Source organism: Ambystoma mexicanum, chromosome 7q (assembly GCF_040938575.1).
Source record: "Ambystoma mexicanum isolate Mex_15411 chromosome 7q, UKY_AmexF1_1, whole genome shotgun sequence".
Taxonomy (NCBI): Eukaryota; Metazoa; Chordata; class Amphibia; order Caudata; family Ambystomatidae; genus Ambystoma; species Ambystoma mexicanum.
Window position 1 is genome coordinate 734,772,056 of NC_090941.1, and position 25,315 is coordinate 734,797,370.

Below are 25,315 nucleotides of genomic sequence, written 5' to 3' on the forward strand. Positions count from 1 at the left end.
AGAAGGGATACATTACTCACCGTAATCGTATTTCTGATGCTTGTATCTGCTTAGATTCACATGCGACCCACCCTTCCTCCCCTCTGAGAGAAGGCGCATGGATGCTTGTAATCTTATCTATCTTCTATCTGCTTGGATCATCTATACTCGCGCTACTCCTCATGCTACCTCATGTCAGAAAAAATACAATCTGAGGTTCCTAGACGCGTGAGGGATCATGGGTACAGCGGACGTCACACTAGGGATAGTATTACTGGCACGCCCTGTGTCGACGCCCAATTTTCGAGTTTCGAAAAACAAACTAGTACTCTGCAGCTTCCACTAGATGTCGGCCTATGCACAGCATGTGAATCTAAGCAGATACAAGCATCAGAAATACGATTACGGTGAGTAATGTATCCCATAGGGTTTGTATCTTTCATTTCTGATGCTTGTTAATCTGCTTAAAATCACATGATGTGCATATAGTCCGACATCCAGTGGTCACCACAGAGTATTGCATTTTATCTTTTGAGAATCGAAAGGGGACGTCGACAAGGGCGTGCCTGTAACAAAATCCCTATTATGACGTGTAGTGTACCCAAAATCCCTCATGCGTTGAGGTCCGTCCGATTGTATTTTTTCTGCCGTGAGGGAGCCTATGACTATCGGGAGTGAGTACAGAAAAGAGAGAAAGTAGTAAGACATCTATGTTCCTTCCATCCGAGCGGGGAGGAAGGGTGGGCGCATGTGAATCTAAGCAAATACAATCATCAGAAATGCTTTTATGGTAAGTAATGCATGTCTTTTGATGCTTGTTATTGTGCTTAGAATCACATGCTGTGCATAGACAAGCGAGCAGTTCCCAGAGTTGGAGGTGGGATGTGAGAAGGAACAGTAGAGAAAAGATGCCTTAGTACTGCTTGTTCCACCTGAGAATCAATCCTAGAATGAGTGTCTAGGTAATAGTGTTTTGTAAAGGTGTGTACAGAACTCCAGAATAATACGTCTGCCAGAAGACTTAGTTCTCCAGGAACATGTTGTGTTTGAGAGCCCCCTGGTTTGTTCACATAGTACATTGCCGTGGCGCTGTCTGTTAGGATCAGGACCGTCTTTCCCTGCAGTTGTGTCTGGAAAGCTTTCAGTGCTTTGAATACTGCTAATAGTTCGAACAGGTTTATGTGGTTGGATGCTACGTCTGACGACCAAACTCTGCGCTGTCTGTTGAAGCAGGTGAGCTCCCCACCCTGTGAGAGATGCGTCTGTAGTTAGAGTGGCCTCCACTGCAGGGGTGGGTAAGGATTTCCCCTTCAAGAGGTTCTCCGTCTACCACCAACGTAGCGAGAGAACGAGGGCTGGCGAGAGAACCACTAGATCGTCCCATTGTCTGCTGGCCTAACACCACTTTCTGTTGAGCCACTCCTGCATTGGACGTATGCGCAAGCGCATTTGAGGAACCAAATAAATGCATTACGCCATCATTCCCAACAGTGGCATAGCTTTGCGTACTGTCACCTCTCGACTGGCTACATATTGAGGGATTTGAAACGCCATGTTTTGGATCCTCTCGTTGGGGGGGGGAAGACAAGGCCGTCCTTTGTTCGAATTAGAACCCCTAGGAACTGTTTGACCTGGCTGGAGTCTAGGCTGGATTTCTTCTCGTTGATAGAGAATCCTAGACTGAATAAAAGATCTATAGTTCTTTGAATATTTGACAGGCAGGTTTCGTAGGAATCCCCTATTATGAGCCAGTCGTCGAGGTAAGGATAAACTGAGATGGATTGCCTGTGCAGGTGTGCTGCTGCCACTGCCAATACTTTTGTAAATACCCCTGGTGCAGAAGCTATGTCGAAGGGTAGTACTTTGAACTGATAGTGCTTGTCTTGAATCATGAATCTGAGGTATTTTCTGTGCGCCAGCAACATTGAAATATGAAAGTATGCATCTTTCATGTCCAATGTTGCCATGTAATCCCCGTGCGTGAGGTTTGGAATTACCTGTTGCAGAGTGACCATACAAAACTATTGGGGCTTCACAAATGTGTTCGCTGGGCGCAGATCTAGTACAGAGCGCATGGTGAGATCCTTTTTGGGTACAAGGAAGTACACTGAATAAATACCCTTGTTTACCCGTAGAAGAGGTACGAACACTATGGCGCCCTTTTCCTGCAGGGTCTCGACTTCTTGTGGCAGGATTCACAGATGTTCTGGCATCAGGCGTCTTGCACGTGGTGGTCTGAACTGTGGGGTCCGGCTGAATTCTATACACTACCAGTGGGCGACATTCTTTAGCACCCACTCGTCTGTAGTTATTCCCTCCCATGCTCGAAAAAACAATGTTAGCCGGCCCCCGACCGGGGATGCATGGGAGGGAACCTGGAACTGCGGGTCATTTCTGGCCCGAGGCTAGGGAGCCTCGAGGGGTAGGGATATGGCGTGTTGTAGCTGCTGGTTTCTTGGGGAGAAGACGAGTTATTCCCTGAGCTGTATTGATCTTGAGGGAACTTTCCAAGAAAGGAACGTCTATTCTCGCTCCCCCTTCTTTGTGAAGGTCTCTGGGTGATCTGATCCAGATTTTCAGTTTCGAAGGCTTCATCCACTGCCTTTCCGAATAAATTAGTATCCTTCACTGGTTTATTTATAAGTGAAGCTTGTGTCTCTGGCTTGAACCCAGAGTTTCTTAGCCATGCGTGCCTTTTCAGGAGGGTACCTTGAGCCAAAGACCTTTGGCCGTTTCTGCTGCATTAAGTATACTTTGGTTAACTTGCCTGCCCTCTATCACTGTTGAGAGCAGACAGGCTTGCAGAGGCTCAGGGACTTCTTGAAGACCTTCCTCTAGCTTGGCTCATTGGGCATCAGCATAGCTGGCTAACAATGTTGTATTGTTGGCGATGCGAGTGAAGTAAGCCACTGCCGCAGTGATCCTTTTCCTCAAAGCGTTAAGTCTCTTACATTCCTTGTCAGGGGGTGCCTCCCCAGTGGATAGGGGAACCCCTACTCTTTTCCTGGTAGTTGTAACAACCAATGAATCTGGAGTAGAATGACCTCTGATTTAGTGGGGTTGGGAGGGGGAAGGTTGATAAAGCTTCTCTACCCTCGGATTCACCGCTCTAGTGCAGGTGTTAATAAAGAAGGTGCCAACCTCTTTTTAATTGAATTTAGTAGAGGAATCGCCTGGCTGGCAGGAGGTTTTTCTTTCAAAAAGTCCTCCATAAAATCAGCCTCTGGAACGGCCTCTGGAACGGCTACCTGAGTAGCAATGTTGAAGTGTTCCGCTGCTTTCCTCAATATGGCATTGAAAGCCATTTGATCATTCACTGGGGAGGCCTGTCTAGTGGGGGTGGTTGGAGTGGAGTCCAGGCACAAGGCATCAGGTTCCGGAGTTGGAGCAGGTGACTGCCAAGGGCGAGAATCAATGGAGTCCAGGTCTACCCCCCCAACCCTCAGCGGGGTCTAAATGGACCTCCTCAGAGTCAATAAAGGGATCTTCATTTTGAGCCTCCTCCTCATAGAGGTCATAAATGTATTCCTCCTCTTCCTCATCCCGAGTAGGGTCAAAGACCCTCTGCAGCTTAGCCACAGGGAGAGGGGGGTTTTCCTCCCTTGACCTCTTAGGTGTGGACTTCTCAGAGAGTTTCACAAATCTCTCTAGCCTGTACAAACATCCTTCAAATGTTTCTCTGGTCCAAACAGATGAACCAGAGCGGTCCAGGGGTGGAAAGGGCTCATCTAGTGGATCCTCCGTTTGCAAACGTCGAGATATTTTCTTCAACGGCGAAGAAATCCCTTCTGGAGCTTCCGAAAAGTCTTTTCGAGGTTCTGACGGTTGACGCTTGCCCTTTTGTTTGTCTGTAGGCCTTTCCGTAGGTTCCAGTAAATTCTTTGGCCTATACTTGGGTTTCAGTGAATCCTTGGACCTTTGTTTGTGAGAATCTGATGAAATGATCCTGGCGATGCTCTCAGTGATCACTTCATCATCGGGAAGTTCTGAAATAAGGGCCTGTGGTTGCGTGGCTACTTTTGGCGGAACCGGGGCCTTTTTGGCCGTGGACGCCTTCTTCCGATGCGTCTTGATGGGATGGTGGATATTGGGGGCAGTGCCCTTTGGTTTAGTAGGCCCAATCTCAAGGTGTACCTGCGGTTGCGGGGAGGGCTGCCTCCACACACCTTGTACTACAGTTTTGGTAGCATGTTGAGCAGCAGGCTTATCTCAAGAGGGGAAAAGTGAGTGTCATGATGCCTACCCCCAGGGACCCAGACCAAGTCCAGCAACCCCGGAAGCAGGCATCAAGTTACCCCAAGCAAGCCCAACAACCCCTGCTAGGGCTATTTGGGTGCAGTCCTGGCACCTATGGCGCCAGGCTCATGTGGAGAGTCAGTCCTGGCGCTATAGGCGCCAGGCTCATAGATTAAAAAATTACCTGATGCAGACCATGCTGCAAGAGCTCCAAGCCAAACGAGGCTTGGAAGGGACTATTTTACCTAGGAACTATTTTTTTACTCGGGTGGGGCTGGGGAGGAATACTTACCTGGGACTACTTTGGTTGCTATTTAAACCACGCCCGAACAGCAGCACACGCTTCGCGTTATTCTGCATCCAGCAGCGTAACGCTCACTGTGCCTGCAAGTCTGCATCCAGTCTTCTGCCACGCCCGCCTCGAGTTTGGAGCTCCTAGAAAATGGGAGAAAGAAGGAGAAAAGGTTAGAACAAGAGTAATACCTTTGATCCTTACCTGAATTCCCGATCCATCGCGCCTTCGAGCTGGAAGAAAGAAGTTATTTTATGCGCGTCGCCTCGCCTCGCCTGCTGCAGCACCGCACTGAACTCACCGGCCTTCGCAGCATCTTCACATTTCACTGCATCCTCCTGCATGTTACCACCGCACTCCGGCACCTTAGGAGAAGACAAGAACAGCAAGGTGAGCCAAGGGAATACACAGAGGAATACCCCCAATAGACTTACCTGATTTTACCACCGGGGGTACTATTCTTCTTCACGGGTCGGCGCAGCTTCCACTGCATCCTAGCCGAACCCCGGCCCCTAAGGGGAAACAAAAGGACAGCAAGGTGAAACAGGGGACTAACAAGGGGAACCCTCCTCACCACAAAAGACTTAGCTGAGTTTACCGCCGGAGGCATTATTCCCCGAGGCTTCATACTTTCTCTGAGCGCCTGAATAAGGGAGAAAGCAACAGGTTACATATAGACATTATGTTATCGAACTGTGTTGGATAATACAAATCCTTACCAGAACATTACCGGTTGCCACGAGGAACTCTTCAGTAGGGTCAAGCTGCAACCTGCAAGGAATCGGACAAGAGTGAAAGTCAGGCATTTGAATTCTTACGAACTACATACTTACGCCGTCTTGCCAGGAATATTGGAGTCAATATTCTCCTGGAACTCACCAATTCCTTCGAGCCAGTGAAGCAACTGGTTATCTACGCGCCCCTGCGCTCAATGCAGGATGGAGAGCTCATCTTTTCAAATCATCAGGTGAGACTATAAGAGGGAACATCCAAGGTGATCAGTGGGGAGAACAGCGGGGTGGGGGGATTTACGCTCAACTCCACGGGTGGTTAATTCCCTTTCTCCACTTGCAGAAGAATATTCCTACGGGCCAAGCAAACAAAGCTAGGTGGGCCAGTCCAGTCCGTCATCTCGGCCCTACACGTCACATTGGTGGAGACCGCAGAAGTCCAGTCCAGATCGACGCCTCTGTGGGAGCCAGGTGAGCGTAACAGTGAGCTGTAGTAAAGTTACACAAAGATTCACAGTTACAGGTATTCAAATAAACTCTTATACTCAAGGTTTATTGCATAAAAAATTAATCATTTATTTATCAGTCAGTTATAAAGCCTTCTTCAGAAGGGATCAATAGAATAGTAACACACAAATATACTTCAATACTGTACACTTTGAGTTTCTGAATCAGACAAGGCCCGTTTGGGATGGCCCACAGACACAACTTACACCCACAGATGACTTCAGTTACAAGGGTGCTTGGGACATTAACACCTTACTGTTGGCATTCAGAATACTCTTTAAAAGTTGGTAAAAGGCAAAGGTTACTAGAACACCAGAGACCACAAATATTCTTAAGCAGTGCCGATACTTTAAGAGTTCACTAGAAGAATTATTCAATTCAATAGGCTAAGCCAAAGTCAATGGGCAAAAGTCTTGGCTAGGATAAAGCACTTCTGGTAAGTAATGGAAAAGTCTTTGCACAAGTTCTTGGGAGTCTTTGATGAAAAGAAGAATCAAATGTAGAACCAAAAGCTGATTAGACTTGTGAGTTGTGGAAGTTACAAGCACTTCTACAGTAAGAGGTAAGTTCTCTTAGACTCGTTTAACCGTACCTTGGTCAAAAAGAAAAGATGCAAATGGTGACTTCTGTTCCTGTGCAGCTCTGCAGATCTCGCTGTTGCTGGCCTCAGTCGTGGGGACATGAGGGAGGACGTCGGGGGACTCCTGCACTAGCGCTGTCAAAACTGGCAACCAGCAAACTTTACTTTCAGTGGCTGTTTTGCGTTTCAGCTCCTTGCGATACAGTAAATAGCAATATGCGCGGTTACTTGCTGTCAAGGTGGACTGTCCTTACTTCTGGGGTCCCGCACTCTGCTGAGGGGGATCAAGCTTGGTCAGTCCTGATTCGTGGGAGCCGGATGATCTTCCAAAAGCTTTAGGCCAGTTTAAAAGTAACGCACAAGATCTGGTGTCCCTCTCCCTGGCTATACAGTTCGTGCAGCAACTCTGAGGAAATTCAACCAGCTCCGAGATGGTTGTCCAGGTGGCTTACTTTGGAGTTGATTGGTCCCACCAACTCAAAGGGAGAAGTCGTCCTTGCAGGGGCTTCTCTGTCGATGCAAACCTGGCAAGTAGTCACTGCAGCAGGGCTTCACCGGGCAAACCAACGGTCCAGGAATTGCAGCAGGACTCCTCTTCATCTTCAAACTCTTCTTCGGTTCCTTCGTCCAGTGGTCGACTCTGCCTTCCAAGCCAAAACACTCGCCTTTTATTCAGTTCTCTCCCATTCGTTCCAGCCTAGCTGTCACTCACCCAGCAGGGTGGCTGTCCTTGCCAGACAGTCAGCCAGCCAATCACCACAGAGTGCATTTGGGTCTCATAGGAGACTAAGCACAGGGAGTTTCGGGCACCTCCCTCACTTCCTACCTACCCCAGACACTCTGGGGCCAGAGGCGGGTTTCTCTCAGAAACCCCGCCAAAGGCGAAATTAACGAAGAGACCAAACCTGGTTTGGCGCGCAGAGAAACTCTTTAGAAGGACCTTCCCACAAAGACCTGGCAAAAAAAGAATCCCGGGCACCATTTTAGCAAATATGGCGGTACGCCATTTTGAAAAAGATGGCTCCCGCGGTTACTTTACCAGAGCCTCAAAAGGTTGCGGTAAATGTAAACCAAGGTAGTTCAAAACGAATCCACTGCCAAAATGTTACATGTTACATGAGCATTTAGACACAGGGGATACTAAGTAACTCCTCCAGCACTCTATTGTAAGATAGGGTGTTCTGGGTCTAGCAAGTACAATTCTAACTAAAGTCAATTTCACTTTACTGCTCTGGGAAACAGTAGTTGATCCCAGAGAAGGTATTTAAACCTTGGGAAGTCTGGAAGACCTCCCTGTGGCACTGCACTGAAGGTGCTTTGTGACATAATTGCAAAAGATGATGCCTATGGAGTTGGTTAGACTCCATAACCAAAAAGAAACACAGTGGCCCTCATTACGACCCTGGCGGATTTTTTCCGCCATCGGCGGACTTTTCCGCCATGGTGCAAAGTCCCTTTACGCCATGGCGGATGGCGGACTTACCGCCCCATTCCGAGGTCGGCGGGGCGGTAAGTCCCCATTGACCCATTTACCCTTCCCCATTCCCATTTCGGCCCCATAGGGCTCAATGGGAGTGGGGAAGGTGTTAATTACGCCACCGTACACTACGGTGGCGTAATTAACACCGAGGTCCCATAGCGCCATGGATTTTTACGCCCGCAAAAAGCGGGCGGAAAAATGACCATGGCGCTATGGGAACTCGTAGTTGGCGGTAAGGGGTCGGCGCAGCTAACGCTGGCGCAAACCCCTTAGCGCCAGGGTCCTAATGAGGGCCAGTGTATAAAATCACATGAAAATACATGAGAGAGTGGGAAAAATAGTCTCACTCTCTCCAGGTAAAAAAATCAAGTCCTCAAAATCCAGCAAAGTTGCTGGGGGTCTCTAAGGTGGAGGGCATTAGCACATTTGTGAGAATTCTCTCGAACACTGGCTTCTTCGATTCCGGCTCCCTTGCCTCCCACAGTTCAGGCGGTTCCATACCAGCCTCTGCTGCAGCCTCTGGCTCCGGTCTCCACACCTCAGCCATCGGTGCCCAGCACTCCTCCTCCCGCGCCGGACCATGGATGGCTAGTGGCTTGGAACTTAACATTAATGTGATGTATTTTGAATTAGCTACAGTGATAATATCTTGTAACTAAGCATTTGTTTGTTACTTTGTTGCAGCAAATTATGCAGCCATTCTACTTTGTATGTACATTTTGTCGTCCAATATTTATAGTAAATATTACTTTTATTTCTCTCAACAGGGAAGATTCAATGATGGAATACCTGAAAATTGCACAAGATCTGGAAATGTACGGTGTCAACTATTTTGAAATAAAAAATAAAAAGGGAACTGAACTCTGGCTAGGTGTGGATGCTTTGGGTCTAAATATATATGAGCATGATGATAAGTAAGTATGCTAATTAGTTTAAAGCACTGTTTCATTCATGTAGTCAATTAGTACTGATGACAAAATAAAATGAGAACCATCTTTTGTGCTGATACCTCTACTGCATGACTGTAAAACTCTTTGGGAAACGTTATCCTATCTTCAGAAATATATTCATAAACCTCTATGCTGATGGTAAAGGACCACTAGACAAAAACATTTTCCTAAGAAAATTTGCAAATATAATCTCTATAGATAGGGAAAACTAACAGACTCCTGCAGCTCTAAGAGATCACATTTTTGGCTCACTCAATTTTGTTTGCCACAGCCGATTATTACATTAAATTGAAATCATTCGCTCAGCGTGAGTTGGTCAAACATCACACCCACATTTCTTGATACATATCTGTCCTCCATCTCAACAGAACCTATCAATGAACACACTAAACTGTGCAGCCTTTTTTGAGACAAACACTGAATAATTCCCCCCACCAACTCATAGTGATGAGCCCACAACATCAATACCAACACGCTGTCCCAGGGTCAACAAAAATCACCCTTACCACTCTTCAAAAACACTCATTATCCTGGTACTGACATAGAGCGAGTTTCCTGAAGATGTACTCTAATCCCCAACTGATATTGCACAAACAACTGGCACAGCACATTTGGATGCCTCCACCAAAAACAATGTTATGGATGGGGTTTTCATCCATTACAAAGTTTGGAAACATCTTCACAGAGTAGCCCTAACCCATTCTCAAAGCGAAAAAAGACCACTTATCCTTGAAGTTGGTAAATGCAAAATAATCACCTATGCAAGCAATTTATAATCTCACACTATCTGCTTAGGCTTCCAAAAAATTTTGAAATCCTCCTTACCTGAACCAAACCCCCACTCTTATATAGACATAGACAAGATCACCACTAATTGCACCCATTCCCTTCACCCCCCTGCCACACTTGTACCACTTTCCAAAACCACCACCACTGATGACCTTGAAAATCTTCTCGACAGTTAGCCAAAAACGTCATACCCACCAATATCCATGAAGAATGTGCAGATATTCTAACCACGTTAACACACTTACTGACCCACCTACAAACAAGAATTCAATAGAAAACCTTCCAACCACATCCAGGATCCTTATGAAAATATTTCCTGATTTCGAGCACTCCTTGGCAGAGAACTGAAACTTTGCTTAACAAAATCTGGCAGTACCATTGACATTGTTTGGTAGTGCAAGGAATGTACCTTTTATGAGATTTCTGGGTACTGTCTTTCATCATTTTGCACATGGATGAAACCTGCTTCCCAAATACAGACTGCGATTCGCACTTTGATTGCACCATTGTGATTTTTGTTTCTGTTTGCACCCGATGATATTTGCTCTGAGTGCAGTCTTATGAAACTGATTCCACTGTTATATTTTTTCCAGATTTTACCTTTGTGATACCAGTTCTTATAGCACCCAATTAACTTTCTTCTCTGAATTGTGCTTATGGGATGTGTGCCTTGATTGGGCATATGTGCATTTTTCTCCCTGAATAATTACGATCTGTTACTGGATGCAGTCTGGGAATTGCTCCCTCATGAAATTTTCTCCTTGAATGCTGCTTAGTAAAGGCATTCCTTTATTGTTTCTGATAGCAGCTTTGTGCTATTTTCTTCTAATTGCACCTTTGGGCTATTTGCTTTTTTATTGCACCCATAAATGTTACGTGCTGTTTGACTGAACCAGAAGGTATTAAGGCTTGCTCGTTTATTGCACCCTTTTTCTACTGTTCTTGTTCCCTGATTCCCCCCACATGAAAGTTGCAGTTTCACTGCAATGCCTTGATGCACCAACTTGAAATTCCCTCCCTGAATACTCTTATGTTTGCACTAATGTAATGCAACATAGTGTGGTTTTAAATAATTGACTCCTTTTCTTTTTTAAGTTATAGGCTTATTTCGTTGACACGGGTCATAAACTCCAAGAATACTCAAAACACATATTCTAGTTGAAATGCATGCAAAAGACAGTAAACCATAATACAACCCTTGTACATAAAATCAAATCAAGATTGATCACATAAATCAAGTGGCATGATTGACATTTATTCATAACTTTTCACCAGTCACACATTTGTTCCTCAAATGTTATGATATTATAACAGATCTCATCTACGTTACCTTTCAAAGGGTAATGAAGGGCACCCCTGGCAGGCTGAACGGTTTGATTCTTAAAAAGGTTATGTCTCAAGCATTGTCTAAGCAGTTTTCATAGAGAACAAACCAGCAAAACATGTAATGAACAGATACATTTTGCACAACAGACAAAGTGGCTAGTGCCTGGTGAATCAAATAACACATTGAAATGGCGGCAGAATTCGTTCCAAAGCGGAATCACCTAAGCCCTTTACAAGTTTCACTGGCTAGCGGCTCTCGCATGTACTGCTGAAGGGAATGACCAATATTCAGGGAATGGAAATTCTGAAACCAAGGGAGGTGCATGAAGTACAAATAATCAGTGTCCCAACAACTCCTTACTGTTTCTGCATATTTTAACACTAAAGCATTGCTTCTATATTCAGAAGGGAGCTCCTCCCTAAACAGGCTAGGGACACTAAAATAAGGAGCATATATTTGTTCCCTGGTTGCACCAACGTAATGTGTTTCATACTGATGTCTTGATTGGTACTTCGCCAAGGATTGCTCGCATCTGACCACTAATCAGTTCCTGTATTGCTGTTACTCTGCAAAGTGTATTGACAAGTGTCTAGCTGTTGGGCTGTCTGCCGCCACGCTCTGCCGCGCATATTGACTGGATCTCCAAGCAAACTTTTTAACTTGCTACCGACCCACTAGTCGCCAAGAGGAAGCGGCTACTCCACGCCTCTCCGGCGCAACACGGACTGCTATTGCTGAGAGGCCGACCCTCCCAATTCACCCGCCCACCATCAACAAACACGCCCCCTCCTCCACGCATCACAAGCGGCGACACAGTTTCAAATACACTGCGAACGGGCATTGCGCGCGCATTGCAAAGTGTATTGACAAGTGTCTAGCTGTTGGGCTGTCTGCCGCCACGCTCTGCCGCCCATATTGACTGGATCTCCAAGCAAACTTTTCAACTTGCTACCGACCCACTAGTCGCCAAGAGGAAGCGGCTACTCCACGCCTCTCCGGTGCAACACGGACTGCTATTGCTGGTGGGTAGCAGGACCTGCCTTTTTCATAGGAAAAGACTCTCTTGATAAAGACTTGATAAAGACTTGACGGAATTCTAAATGTTGTTCTTAACCTAGACGAGTTACTTTTGTTGGGTACTTATTGCCGTTATTTTCCTTTTTTTTTGTAGACAGACCGACCCTCCCAATTCACCCGCCCACCATCAACAAACACGCCCCCTCCTCCACGCACACGAGCGGCGATACAGTTTCAAATACACTGCGAACGCGCATTGCGCGCGCATAGCAAAGTGTATTCACAACTGTCTAGCTGTTGGGCTGTTTGGATGAGAGGTGAGTGTATTGGCAGTTCTAAAGGCATTATTTGTATTTAGGCAGTGTATTGAATGCTAGAGGTATTCTGAAGGCAATTCTTCCAAGACCTTGACAATTAAAAGCGTGTTCACTGAAAGATGGCAACAGGTTTGCGTAGTGGCCGCTTAAACGAAGCAGCCACCCCTAATGTATTTAATGTTGATGCTTTAATATGCCTTGGAAATGGTGCATACCCTACCCTTGACCTAAAGACCCCCACTGACGACGCAATTAGTGATCTGTGTACAGCACCTATAACGGAACTTACTACACCTACTAAGTTACTTAGCGAAATAAGATGTACCCCGGTCACTAATAAAACACAAACTGAGCATGTAATTCCTGATGACCTGAATCATTTGGGAAAGGAGAGAAATACATTGGCAGGAGTATTCTCTGCACCTGACTCAGATGGAGGCTCTAATGAGGTTGAAGTCTCTCTATCTGAAATAGATGTAGAGTCTATTATCCAATTAAACAAACAAATTAGCAATTCTATAAATTAATTAACACCCTTGATGCAGCGAAAAGTTCAGCACTTACCAACAGTTTGCATCCCCACAAGAGGGGTCAATTTAAACCTTCTAAAAGAGAGAGGCCCTAATTTGTTGGGTTTGAAAAACAGGTTTTATGACACCAAAATGCCCATTGGAATCAGTGAGCATAATGTCTCAATGATACAATTTGGGGACTCAGTGTGACTTAAGGGAAGGGATATTAGACCCACAGAATGATTTCAGGAATGAGACATTAGATCAAAAAATTCTGCCTTCCAGCCCATATTCCTTCCCAGTAATAATTAGAATTCTGGATTTATTAGACAAAGGTCATGACCTTACACATATAGAACTAAGGGAGCTAAAATCAATGTCGAATGGCACATTCTGAAACTTAATAGACTGGAAGGTTTTGTGATGGCAAAAGAAACCCCAAATGTAGGCTGTTGCAGTAACAGCCACCATACCTGCATGAAGTATGCAGATAGGTTGATGGAAAAAAGTATACCTGACGACAAAAAAATGATGAAACACACCCAAACCCTGCTAACAGAAGAAGAGCTAGAGCCCTTCAGACCCGTAATCGATATCTCCCGAATAGAAACCCTCCAAAAGGATATCGAGGCCATAAAAAATGATATCAGGGAAATACGAATCAACCGGACTCTAGTAGCATATGCTTCTAATAATATAACTCATAATCAAGCGGAACTTCCTCCTGATAGTCCATCTGAGCTGTTAAGAATTATAGAAGAATCTAATCAGGAGGAAACCTCGGGTCCCGACCCTAAAGAAAAAAAAGGCTTTCTGTCACAAAGGTTAAGAAAATTACACCTTAAAGCAAACAAACGTGCAGAAAAACGTAGGGGAGAGGTGAAATCCCGACAAAAGAAGAGTTTAGTTAAAGAATATGATGGGCCAGCGCCTAATTCGCCTGTAAATCAGAGGGAACAGGTACTGTTGGCCCTGCAAGCTGCCCCTCCTGATGAGGACATGATTGATGTAGAACAATTAACAGAAGAAAGTCGTCAGCTTCTGCTACCTTGCAAAGTGTCTGCGTTGGACGGCAACAACAAAATGAGAAAAGGAAAACAAATAGAGACACAAAACCCTCCTAGTGTGTTAGAGATCAGGGGAACTGTGAAATCTAAAAGGACACTGACAGGAGACGCTACCTCACATAAAAAGGAGGACCATAAACCAATAAATAACATTCTGAATTACTTTCCTAAAATAGGAGCTAGTCAGATCAAGGGCTCACCTAGCACCATTGGTAATCCGATACTTTATAAGACAGCAACGGATGATGCTAAAGTGAAACCATGCCTAGTAGGAAGTAATAGTAACTCCCAGGTTAAAATAAATGCAAATAATAGTGTCTCTTATGCTGAAAGATGCTCAGGAATACATGAGCACAAACTAATGACTCATCCTTGACCCATCTTATAATAAGCGGAGCTGGCAAATGTAGGTACTCACCTGCATTTGAGACATCTAAGCCTATTAACGATGCAAGAAATGTACTTTCTGAGCCTAGGTTAAGTGGTGTGCCAGGTATATATGTAGAAATGACTAGAGCACCGATTAATGAGCGTGAACTGCCTATCATATCTTCGGATCAGCTCATTGATCCGATAGCAGGGCAAACACTGATAAAGCTACAGACTAGGCCGGTGACTCCTGATAAAAATATGAGTGAGGATGTCACCAGGCCCGTCGCTCAAGTACCAAATACTCTTAATACTTTGGGAGGCAAAACTGGTAATCTGGTATGCAAGGATAATAAGCAAATAGTTGGCCTCCTCCTGTTCTAAACATGAATGGGATGGCTAAATGTCTAGAACTGCCGTCTTTTGTATCCCAAGTGGAAGTGTTCGAAGGGCCCTTAGATCTGGTAGGAAATCCCACTAATACTAAGAGGGCCCTTTCTCCATATAAACCATCAAGACCACAGACAGTGACTAATAGTTACTCTGTTCCTTGACAACATCCAATAAGTGTTATACCCCGTTGGGTTCTTCACCACTCAAACCCTTTGCAACTAGATACACCAACAATGACCGGTCCCGTGCAGCAAGCCCGGTCAAGTTGAAATATCCATCTACAACCAAACTATCAACTACTGGACACTACCCATCCGCTATATCACCTTACATCGACAACCAGGCTCAGGTACTTAAGTGGGGACAGCAGGTCCTCCTCACCTTCTGGGTTAGACATTAGGAATCGCTGCACTTATCTAGACAGTTTTCACCACCATGAAGAGTAGCTCCTAAAACTAGGTGCGTATCCGCACTCTAGAATATGCACCTGGATATCCAGACCAGGTAAGCAGCTCACAAATGGGTCCAGCAACACCCACCAGAACATTTGCAAGACTCGTTGCATCTGCAATCCACCCTATCGCCTGTAATTATCCGATATATAACCGCACTGTTCCACACCTCCATGCCTCCACCAAGGATACCTGAGCCACAAGCACTAGATTTGTGATCCCAAAAGAAGCCTTCTTGAGGCAGAAGCCAATGCTCCTCTAAAGCTTCCAAAATGCACAAAACAATCTATCGCCACATCTTATGTGGACAATCTCTTGTCTTCTTTAAATGGCAGTGATAGACACTGTAATTGAAAAAAGAACATGTGTAGGGATTTTACTCCCGTTAGTTTAATGTTCTGAAAAAAGCAGGATATAAGACTGATATTGCAGCCCTTATCAGGGAGACTGGATTGTCTCAATAGATCTATCCCAATACTAAGGCATCTGGTACGACACTCATCGTACTGATTGGGTAGCCCACAGTCTTCCGCTTGAGACTCGCATATTTTGGAATGCTTCAGACAGGAAGGACCACATCCTTGAGACCTTGGTGCTTTTATTCACTCTGAAATCCTTTCTTCCATTCAGGGAAAGATGACACATTTATAGAGACAATGCATATACAAGGGTTTTATATAAGTAAGGAGGTGCCTGCTTTCATCCCTTTTAGTCTTAGATCTGGCCATGGGTTCTTCAACATAAACCTTTGATGATTGAGTCCCATATACAAGGGACAATGAATATTACAGCAGATTCATTGTGCACGTTTCTGCATGCCCCACATAAATGGGGGCTGAAACGATCAATAGTAATGGATATTTTTGGCTAATGAGGCCATTCACAGTTGAACCTATTTGCAATACACCACAGTGCTACATGACAGCCCGTCTTGGGACCACTGTAGCCGTGGGAGACTTGCATGTATCGAACATGAGGTGCACAGACATCTGGAGTTTCAACAAGGCCTAACCCAAGAAAAGATCTTGTTGGTGGAACATAGCTACCCAGCCGCCTGTGAGAGTGGAAGTTACCAGATCAGATGTGGCAGTTGCAAGAAGCTGGCACAGAGTTAAAGATGCCAGGAGCGGGAAACCAAAAGAAAATAAACCACTTTTCATGAAAGGAAGAACTTTGTAGGCCTTTTGGAGCCGAGTAGTCATAGGCACAAGTGGTCCAGGGCGACCCAGATAGCAGATGGGGATATATGTAACAGAACGCTCGCTCGGCTCTCTGTCCCTGAAACTGTAGGAAGCAGCAGAGTGCTATTTTCCTAGATGTACAATGAAAAGGATACTATATCCCTGCAAGTGAGCTTCCTGAGAATCTATAACTAGTGAGCTTGACGCTATAACCAGGAACCTACCAACAAGCATTCTGGTGCTATATCCCTGCAATCAAGCTGCACTATATTGTTGGGAGTATATATATAGCGCCGTGGACGTTAAAATCTTGACCCTGTTTGAGTGAGTTGATCCTTGAATGCTTGGACGTGAACTGGGCATTTCATGATTAGGATTTCATAAATCATGAGCTGGGCATAAAACTGAGACTGTCAAGAAGTAAAGTGCCAAGAAGCATGCTGGTAATTATTCCATCACTGTCATGGCTATATATTGTATGGGCAAGCGCCACTGTGAGGCCTGACAACTGCCCCACCCTGAGCCAAGAACTGCACCCATCTCTGCCAGCCTCTGAGGCTCATGTGAGGCCTTGCGGCTGTTACACCTCTGTTGAATGGGTGAGTGGAAGTCACCTAACCAGTCTGTTAGCCCCATCAAGGGTTCTGTGCATTCAGCTGACAGGCGTCATGGTAAAGGAAGGCTGGCAAGGGATATCCCCTCTTTGGCTTTTCTTCTGGCTGCTCCCCTCACCCATGGCCTACCCCGTCGCTCATCTCTGTCAAGGACCTTCAATTGCTCATTCAAGTAGCTAGCTGGCTGGTAAATTTATGTCTTCCATGCTGATGCATCACCTTGGTCATTGACACATCTCTCACCCTGCTGACCCTTGTCTTATCCCCACTCCCCTTTTTATGTCTTTCATTCCTTCTTAGTTTATCACTGGGATTTCCAGTAGATGCCTTTGTACCCTTATCTGCATTCCCATCTATGCACATCCCCCTCTCTTGAACCCTGCTGTGCACTGCCTTCGCACAGTTCTGCCCGACCCTACGACTCCTTGCTCCTCTCCCCTGCTCTCCACTGCCTCTTCAGCCATTTCTCCCTTCCTCTGCGTCTCACCCTGGCCTTCTCTCTCCCTCTACACACTGACTTGTCTGACCGAGGAATCCCATAACGTGCATGATGCTTGCTCATGCAGTTTGTCTGTGCTTCCCCTTCCTTGCTTAACCAGGGATTTGCCTTTCATGGCCAGCCACCTCCAAAGCAGCCGGACATATCACTACATTACAGCCTTTTAACGATCACTTCAAATTCTGCCTCTGATGCCCCTTGTTGGCTATATGCACCTGCTTAATGTTTGTTTCACTTACCGCTACCGTATGAGCCTACTACTGAGGCCCTTTGTCCCGTTGGTCTCTACCACCACTTAATCAGGCCTAAAACCTGTGCTCGCTGTGGGTCCAACATTTTGTTTTCAGAACTTCTGTCCCCACCTGTGTAGTTAGATATCCAAAGTTACTGTTGGTCCTTTCATCAGAGTTTACACAAAATGTACTGCCCTGTGCTAATTTGCTAGCTTTTACTCACTCACTGTCCTAATCACTATCCTTAGTGACGCTATTGCACATAGAAATTTGTTAACCATCAGCCTATAGTGAGCAGTATATTGATGACCTTGAGGTCATCCAATACAATTAACCTGTAACCAATGTATTGCACATCTTGACCCCTCATACACAGGCACTCACTTGCTCATTAGCTTTCTACTCACTTGCTCATTAGCTTTCTGTGAACAACGTTTATAACCACAACAGTGGAAAAATATATTATTTTGTTGATGCTGCTTAGTATACTTGCTTTCTGTAACACTCTAGACTACCGTGAAGAACTTCTCCAGCATGGGGTCTGGCATGGATTCACATGCTCATGAATATTCCCCGTCGTCAGGCTGGGAATCCTCGGTAAAGAAAAAAACCAGTATCAGTTTCGTTTCTGATCTGTCTTTCGTAGTAATAACCAATCACTGGTCTCTGCGTCATACTGACCACAGCCAATGACTGCCCTCTACCTAAGCACCGCCTCTGGCAGCCATCTTCAGATTTTTACCGCACGTTCATGTGTTGGGATCCTCGTGCTATTGCTCTCGAGCGTTAGTGCTATTTTTCGCGCTTTTTCACAAAAAACTTCGATTCTTTCGGTCAAAAGAGCCTCAAGCTCCACCGATCCTACATCCGATCAACGGGGACCCGTGTCGGATTCGTCTGTGCCCCTCAAGGGTGAAGATTTCATCGAGCTACACTTCGGAGGACTCCAGAAGCTTCTCAGGCCCGGTCTCGGAGATGGCCCAGGAGAAGGGAAGCTCGACGCCCGGAAAGCTGTTCAGGGTCTGCCCTGGATGCCAGCTGCAGAACGTCTTTAAGGAGGACGAACACTCTTTCTGCCTTTACTGCCTTCATGAGGACAAGACGCACGTGGAGAAGGACTGTGCGTTTTGCGGCAACATGTCGGAACGGACCATGAAGGACCGCCATCAACGTCTCGCCAACTGGCTGGAGGGTAAGAGCCCGTCTGGCGAGAAGAAGAAGAAATCCGAGCGGTCTTCTAAGACCTTTGAGGGCGCCCCGGCGACAGGGGCCCAACATAAGGCTAAGCACCGCGAGTCGCTGGCACCGGGAGCGCCGAACGGTCGGGCTCTACGGGCGCCAGGCAGGGCGCACCCTCCCCGGCACCATCAACCACGAGCCAACGCTCTGGGTCGGGTAAGAGGAAGGCCGAGCACCCGGCGAAGCTCCTGGAGAGGCCCCGGTCGAGCTCTAAGGCAGAGGAGGAGCGTGGCAGTGCCCCCTCCCTCAAGGATAAGGCGGTGAGCGCACCTAAGGTGGTGAAGGCCTTGATCCATCCGACCAAGCCCTCTATCGAAACGGTCGCGGCGGCCCTGGCTCAGCCTGTGGAGGCTGCACCAGTGGTGGCGACCTCGGGGCCCAGAATCTCCCTGCCTCCTCGGAGGGAGTCTTCTTTTGTGCCCATCGATAGGACCCCCGTGAAACCCTCCGTGGGGAAGAAGAAGGGGGGGCAGGGCGTCGTCGTAGATTCGGCCTCAACCTCAGAAGAGGAGCTGATCGAGGTCTTAAGCCACGGCCTAGGCGTGGAAGAAGGCCAGCCCGTCGGAATGGACCCCGACGCAGGTGACGACGACGACATCGTCGAGGATACCGACGGGGCCCCTGCTCGCCCGTCGGACTCCCCTCTGCCAGCGCCGCAAGACAACTCGGCGGCCATTTTGTTGGCCATACAGTCCTTATGCTCCGAGATAAGGACGAGGCTACCGTTACCGACGGAGGAACCTCTCCCGTCGGGGGATCCAGAACCGGGACCTTCTGGTGTTCCCCCTACCAAGAAAAGAAGGATCCATCCACCACCTCCTTTTCAACCGTCGCGCCCCGTCCAGCCCTCCTCCCCGTCCACCCGAGGGGATGATACGGGGACTGACACGGCAGCGACGGGTACGGACGACGAGGCATACGACGAGGATTTTCCGTCGTCGCCTCCCGCCAGGGCTTCTCCGCCCGACGAGATCGGATCTTTCCACTCCATGATCTCCAGGGCTTCCGAGCTTTTCCAACTCTGCCCTGAGGAGAAGAAAAAGGAAGGCTTCCTTTATCAGCGGCGCAAGGCCAAGAGGAAGACGGTCCTCGCAGTGCCTCTGTTGGACGACATTTGGGATGAGGGCCTTTCCCTCCTCAAGAACCCTTCCACGACGCCAGCTAGAAGAGACCGGTACGAGAAAAAGTACCGGGTCCCGGACACGGCCCCCCTGTGCCTCCGGGCGCAGCCTACCCCGGATTCCGTCGTCTCCGCGGCAGCCAGGAAGAAAGCGGGGGGGGTGCGGCCTCCACATCGACTTCCCCGCCGGACGGCGAGGGAAGGAAATTGGATGCTATGGGACGTAGAGTCATCTCGTCGGCAGCGACGACGATTAAAGCGGCCAACGCCTTGGCTATCGTGGCTCGCTACGACAGGGAGCTCTGGTACAAGATAGCTCCCCTGCTGGATTTTCTGCCGGACGACAAGAGGGCGGAGGCCCTGGAGATCCTGCAGGAAGGTGAGGTGGCCTCGGACCACGCCATCACCGTGGCGACGGACATCGCCGACACTGGGTTCCGCCAGCTGGGCAACGGCGTTTGCCTTCGACGTCGTGGATGGCTCAAAGCTACGGACTTCCGGCAGGACGTCCAGACCAGAGTCCTGGACATGCCCTTCGACGGGAACAATCTGTTTGGGAAGACAGTGGACGATTCCCTTCAGGCCATCAAGGCGGATACTGAGACGGCCCGGGCCCTTGGAGTTCTGCAGCAACGACGGACGCCCTTTCGGAGCAGCGGAGGCAAGGGCGCCTCCAAAGGTTCCGGCGGCGGTTTCGCTTCCTACCGTCAAGCGGCCCGCTCGTCGTCGCAAGAGGCCTACAGAGGACGAGGCAAGTCTAGCGGACCCCGCCGTTGTCGCCAAGGAGGTCAAGGCGGCAAGGCCGCGTCCAAGCAGGATTGAACCGAAGCACCCCGGTGGGAGGCCGGCTGGCGGGCTTCGTCAGCGTGTGGGAGTCCATCTCCACCGACCGTTGGGTGCTGGACGCCCTGGCCCGGGGCCACGCGCTCGAGTTTCAAAGAAGGTGCCCGCGCGTCCCCCCCGTGGCCAGGAAAGAACTTCACGCCCCTCAACTTCTCCTGGAGGTAAAGGCGATGCTCAGGAAGGGCGTCATCAAACTCGTCCCAAAGGGGCTTCGGGGCTCCGGAGTCTACTCGAGATACTTCCTCGTGAAGAAGAAGACGGGAGGATGGCGCCCCATCCTAGACCTGCGACGTCTGAACAAGTTCATCAAGGCGCAGAAGTTCCGGATGGTCACCCTCCAGCACGTCCTGGGTCAGCTGGAGGAAGGAGACTTCCTATCGTCGTTGGATTTGGAGGATGCCGGGTATTCACCAAGTGCCTCGCACCGGTGGCGGCGCAGCTGCGCCGCGAGGGGATTCACGTCTACCCCTACCTGGACGACTGGCTCATCCGCGCCAAGACGAGGGAGCTCGCCGTGGTCCACACGGCAAGGACCGTCCAACTCCTCACGGACCTGGGATTCTCCGTGAACTACGCCAAATCCCACCTGGTGCCCGCGCAAGTCGCACTGTTTCTGGGAGCGAGGCTCGACACAGTGTCCCTTCTGGCCTCCCCGTCGGAGGAGAGGACCAGGACCATCTTGGGCAAGGTGCAACGGATGTTGGTGGCCGACGCGGCCAAAGTGAGGTCCATCAAGTCCCTCCTCGGGATGATGTCTTCCTGCATCTACCTCATTCCCATGTGCAGGCTCCGGATGCGCCCGTTGCAAGAATTCCTGGATGCGCGCTGGATCCAGACGACGGGCAGCTTCGAGGAAAGGATCAAGCTCGACGAGAGCTTCCGACGAGCGATACGGTGGTGGGGCACCCGCGCGCATCTGACGGCGGGCATGGACTTCCAGGCCCCAGCCCACCGGGAGACTGTGACCACGGATGCCTCCCTGGAAGGGTGGGGAGCGCACACCGAAAATCTGCACGCAAGGGGACTCTGGCTCCCGACGGAGAAGTCCCTGCATATCAACGTCCTGGAGCTCCGTGCAGTGTTTTGGGCCCTCAGGTCCTTCCTTCCGTCCCTCAAGGGCAAGGTGGTGAGGATCTTCACCGACAACACCACCACCATGTTTTACATCAGGAAACAGGGCGGAACCAGGTCCCCAGCGCTGTCCAAGGAGGCGCAGGACCTGTGGCATTGGGCCGTCGCCCAAGGGATTTTTCTGGTGCCGTTTCATCTGGCAGGGATAAAAAACACCATCGCCGACTCACTCAGCAGGGAGCTGCGCTCGTGCCACGAGTGGGAACTACGGCAGGATCTGGTGGATCGCCTCTTCCGACGGTGGGGCACACCCCAGATCGACCTGTTCGCGACGGCGACGAACACCAAGTGCCGGAGGTTCGCCAGCAGGTTTCCCCAGACGAGGAGCATGGGCGATGCTTTCTCGTTCCCCTGGGAGGGCCTGTTCCTCTACGCGTTCCCTCCTTTGCCTCTGCTAATCCGGCTCATCAACCAGCTCAAGAGGTCACGGTGCAAGATGATCCTCGTCGCACCTGCGTGGCCGAGGCAGATATGGTTCCCGGACTTGCTGGACTTGTCAGCGTCCTCGCCGATCAAGCTGCCGGCGGACGCGGATCTACTCTCCAGGGAAGGAGGCGCCATCCTCCACCACGACCCGAAGTCGCTGAACTTGCAGGCCTGGCTCCTGCAGCGCTAGAGTTTGGAGGATACGACATACCGGCCGATTGCAGAGAGGTTCTTGCAAAGGCCAGGGCGTCCTCGACTCTTAAATGCTACGGACACAAATGGAAGAGGTTCTCTGTCTGGTGCCGCGCACAGAAGATTAACCCTCTACGGATTACGGCTCCCCAAGTACTGCCGTACCTGCTGACGCTGGCCAAAGCTGGTCTGGCACACGCGTCCATCAAGATTCATCTTGCTGCGATCTCCCGATACACCAGAACCACGGGGCGGACGTCCTTGTGGTCTCATCGTCTGGTGAAAGAGTTCATGAAGGGACTGTTCAGATCGTTCCCGCCGGTGAAGGCTCCGGCCCCGGCGTGGGAGCTCAACGTGGTGCTGACCAAGCTCATGGGACCGCCGTTCGAGCCTCTGCACTCGGCCCCGTTGAAGTTTCTATCGTGGAAAACAGCTTTTCTTGTGGCCATCACCTCCGCACGACGAGTGGGAGAGATCCAGGCCCTTTCCTGCAAGGCCCCGTACTTGACTTTCCACGACACGAGGGTAGTGCTCAGGACGCACCCCTCCTTCATGCCCAAGGTACCGTCGGACTTCCATCTCAACGAACCCTTGGTGTTACCTGTGTTCTTCCCGTCGCCTTCGTCGCCGGCTGAGAGGACTTTGCACTGGCTGGATGTAGCTAGAGCGCTGAAGTTCTACGTGGACCGCACGAAGGGTTTTCGGAAGACGTCACAACTCTTTGTGAACTTTGGACCTGTCAATCAGGGGAAGGCTCTCTCGAAGGCTTCCATCTCCAGATGGCTCTCCGGCTGTATCATGTGCTGTCACCGGTTGGCAAACCGACCGCTGCCTGGCCGTCCGAGAGCCCATTCCACCAGAGCGATCGCAGCTACCACGGCGTTCCTATCTGGTGTGCCCCTGCTGGACATATGCAGGGCTGCTACGTGGAGGTCGACGCACACCTTCACGAAATTCTACTGCGTCGACCGGGATTCCAGGGAGGAGTCCAGGGTCGGCCAAGCAGTGCTGCGCAACCTGTTCGCCTGAGGTGAGCCTGGTGAGGAGGTAAGATGCTTAATGTTGAGTTGATGTGATGCTTAATGTTGAGCCTTTGCCACCTCCCGTGGTTGTGCATGTGTGTACTGCTATGTATTCTTTATTCATGAGCATGTGAATCCATGCCAGACCCCATGCTGGAGAAGGAACATGTTACTTACCTGTAACTGTTGTTCTCCAGCATGGGTCTGGCATGGATTCACATGCGAACCCTCCCGCCTACCCCTCTGCGGCTCTTCACTTGGTCATACTGCCACTTCACGTGCTTCCAAATCTGAAGATGGTTGCCAGAGGCGGTGCTTAGGTAGAGGGCAGTCATTGGCTGTGGTCAGTATGACGCAGAGACCAGTGATTGGTTATTACTACGAAAGACAGATCAGAAACGAAACTGATACTGGTTTTTTTCTTTACCGAGGATTCCCAGCCTGACGACGGGGAATATTCATGAGCATGTGAATCCATGCCAGACCCATGCTGGAGAACAACAGTTACAGGTAAGTAACTTGTTCCATATTGGTTATTTGGACATAATTTCAAACATCTGCTCCATGTAATCCACAAATGTGCATTAATCTGTGCACTTTTTGCTAAGACTCTATACTCACTCGTGCCCTAGGGCTCCAACAGGTTTTCATTAGTCTGGTATACCAGTGCACCACAAACTAAACTAACAGACTGACCAACCCATGTACACTTCCTCCTGCCTATAGTGACTGTCTCCTCATCTTCACCACTCTTTGCCCCCTTTGTGAGTTTCTACATTGTTCCTGATTGAACTGCTACCCTTCAAAAATCTCTTCCAAGATCTACAGGAAGAATGTGGGGGGTGCGGGTTAGGGGGACTGCTTTCCTCCACCGAGCACAGCCTCTTCTGTGATACCTACAGAACCTTTCTCACTTCACTCCGACTTGGAAATGCATCTTGAAGGCCAGGAGTCCACATTTCAAGCCAGCATCTATCCAGGCATAACAGGGCACTCTTCCCCTTAGTTCTCCAGATTCACACACAACCTGACTTCTTAATCAATAAGAGTTAGTTATCACTCTTCGTAGGGATGTGGCTTGCCGCCACATGGAGTGGACGGGATGCTAGTGGGCTTTCTTTATACTGCCGGAATCCATTGGAAAATCTAATTTTAACCCATCCCCCTGACTGAGGTACAGAGCAAACCATTGGGTGGTGAGGCTGGTGGTGTTGGGAATACCTACCCAGTTTCCTCTTTAGTCGGGCAGATTGGGAGTTGTTGTTAGGACCCGTAGGGACGGCAATGGAATGGAAGAATATTAGAAGTGCCAAAGCGTTGCCTGGAGCCGAGGAGTCCTGAAGAAATCAGCTTGGAAGAAGGGGGCCCTGCATCATCGCCCCTCCCTGTTGGGACCAGGGGTGATCAGGGACGTCATTTGGGGGTCGCCAGGGGTCGCAACTGCGACCTCTGTGGTGTCCCTTGCGACCTCTGTGGTGTCCCTTGCGACCTCTGTGGTGTCCTTTGCGACCTCTACTAAAAAAAAAAAAAATTTTTTTTTTTTTTTTTTTTTTTTTAAAGTTATGCAAGCTCCTGGGCTGTGGCTCTTTACTTCTGGGGTGGCTGGCTTTCTTGTTCAGGCCCCTTAAAAAAAAAGACTTGAGGCACTTGTTCTTATTTTTCTTCTAACACTTTCAGCACTGACCCTAAATAAGAAAGAATAGGAATACCAAATAATGTGTCTTTCTGGAATTCTATACAGTAATTGCTGGCCTCATTAAATGTTTATTTCAGGCACACTTCAGGGGGTGAGTCACTGATTTAGTCTGTTCTTAAAC

General features: G+C 48.8%; 1 protein-coding gene across 3 annotated transcripts in view; it reads left to right on the plus strand.

Moving 5' to 3' along the window:
- Positions 1 to 25,315, plus strand: part of RDX (radixin) — a 1,120,111-nt gene that overhangs the window by 671,658 nt on the left and 423,138 nt on the right. For all 3 annotated transcript variants that reach the window (XM_069639966.1, XM_069639965.1, XM_069639967.1), the window contains one exon: positions 8,573 to 8,719. In XM_069639966.1, the coding sequence (XP_069496067.1) occupies positions 8,573 to 8,719 (147 nt within the window). The remainder of the gene's footprint in view (positions 1 to 8,572; positions 8,720 to 25,315) is intronic.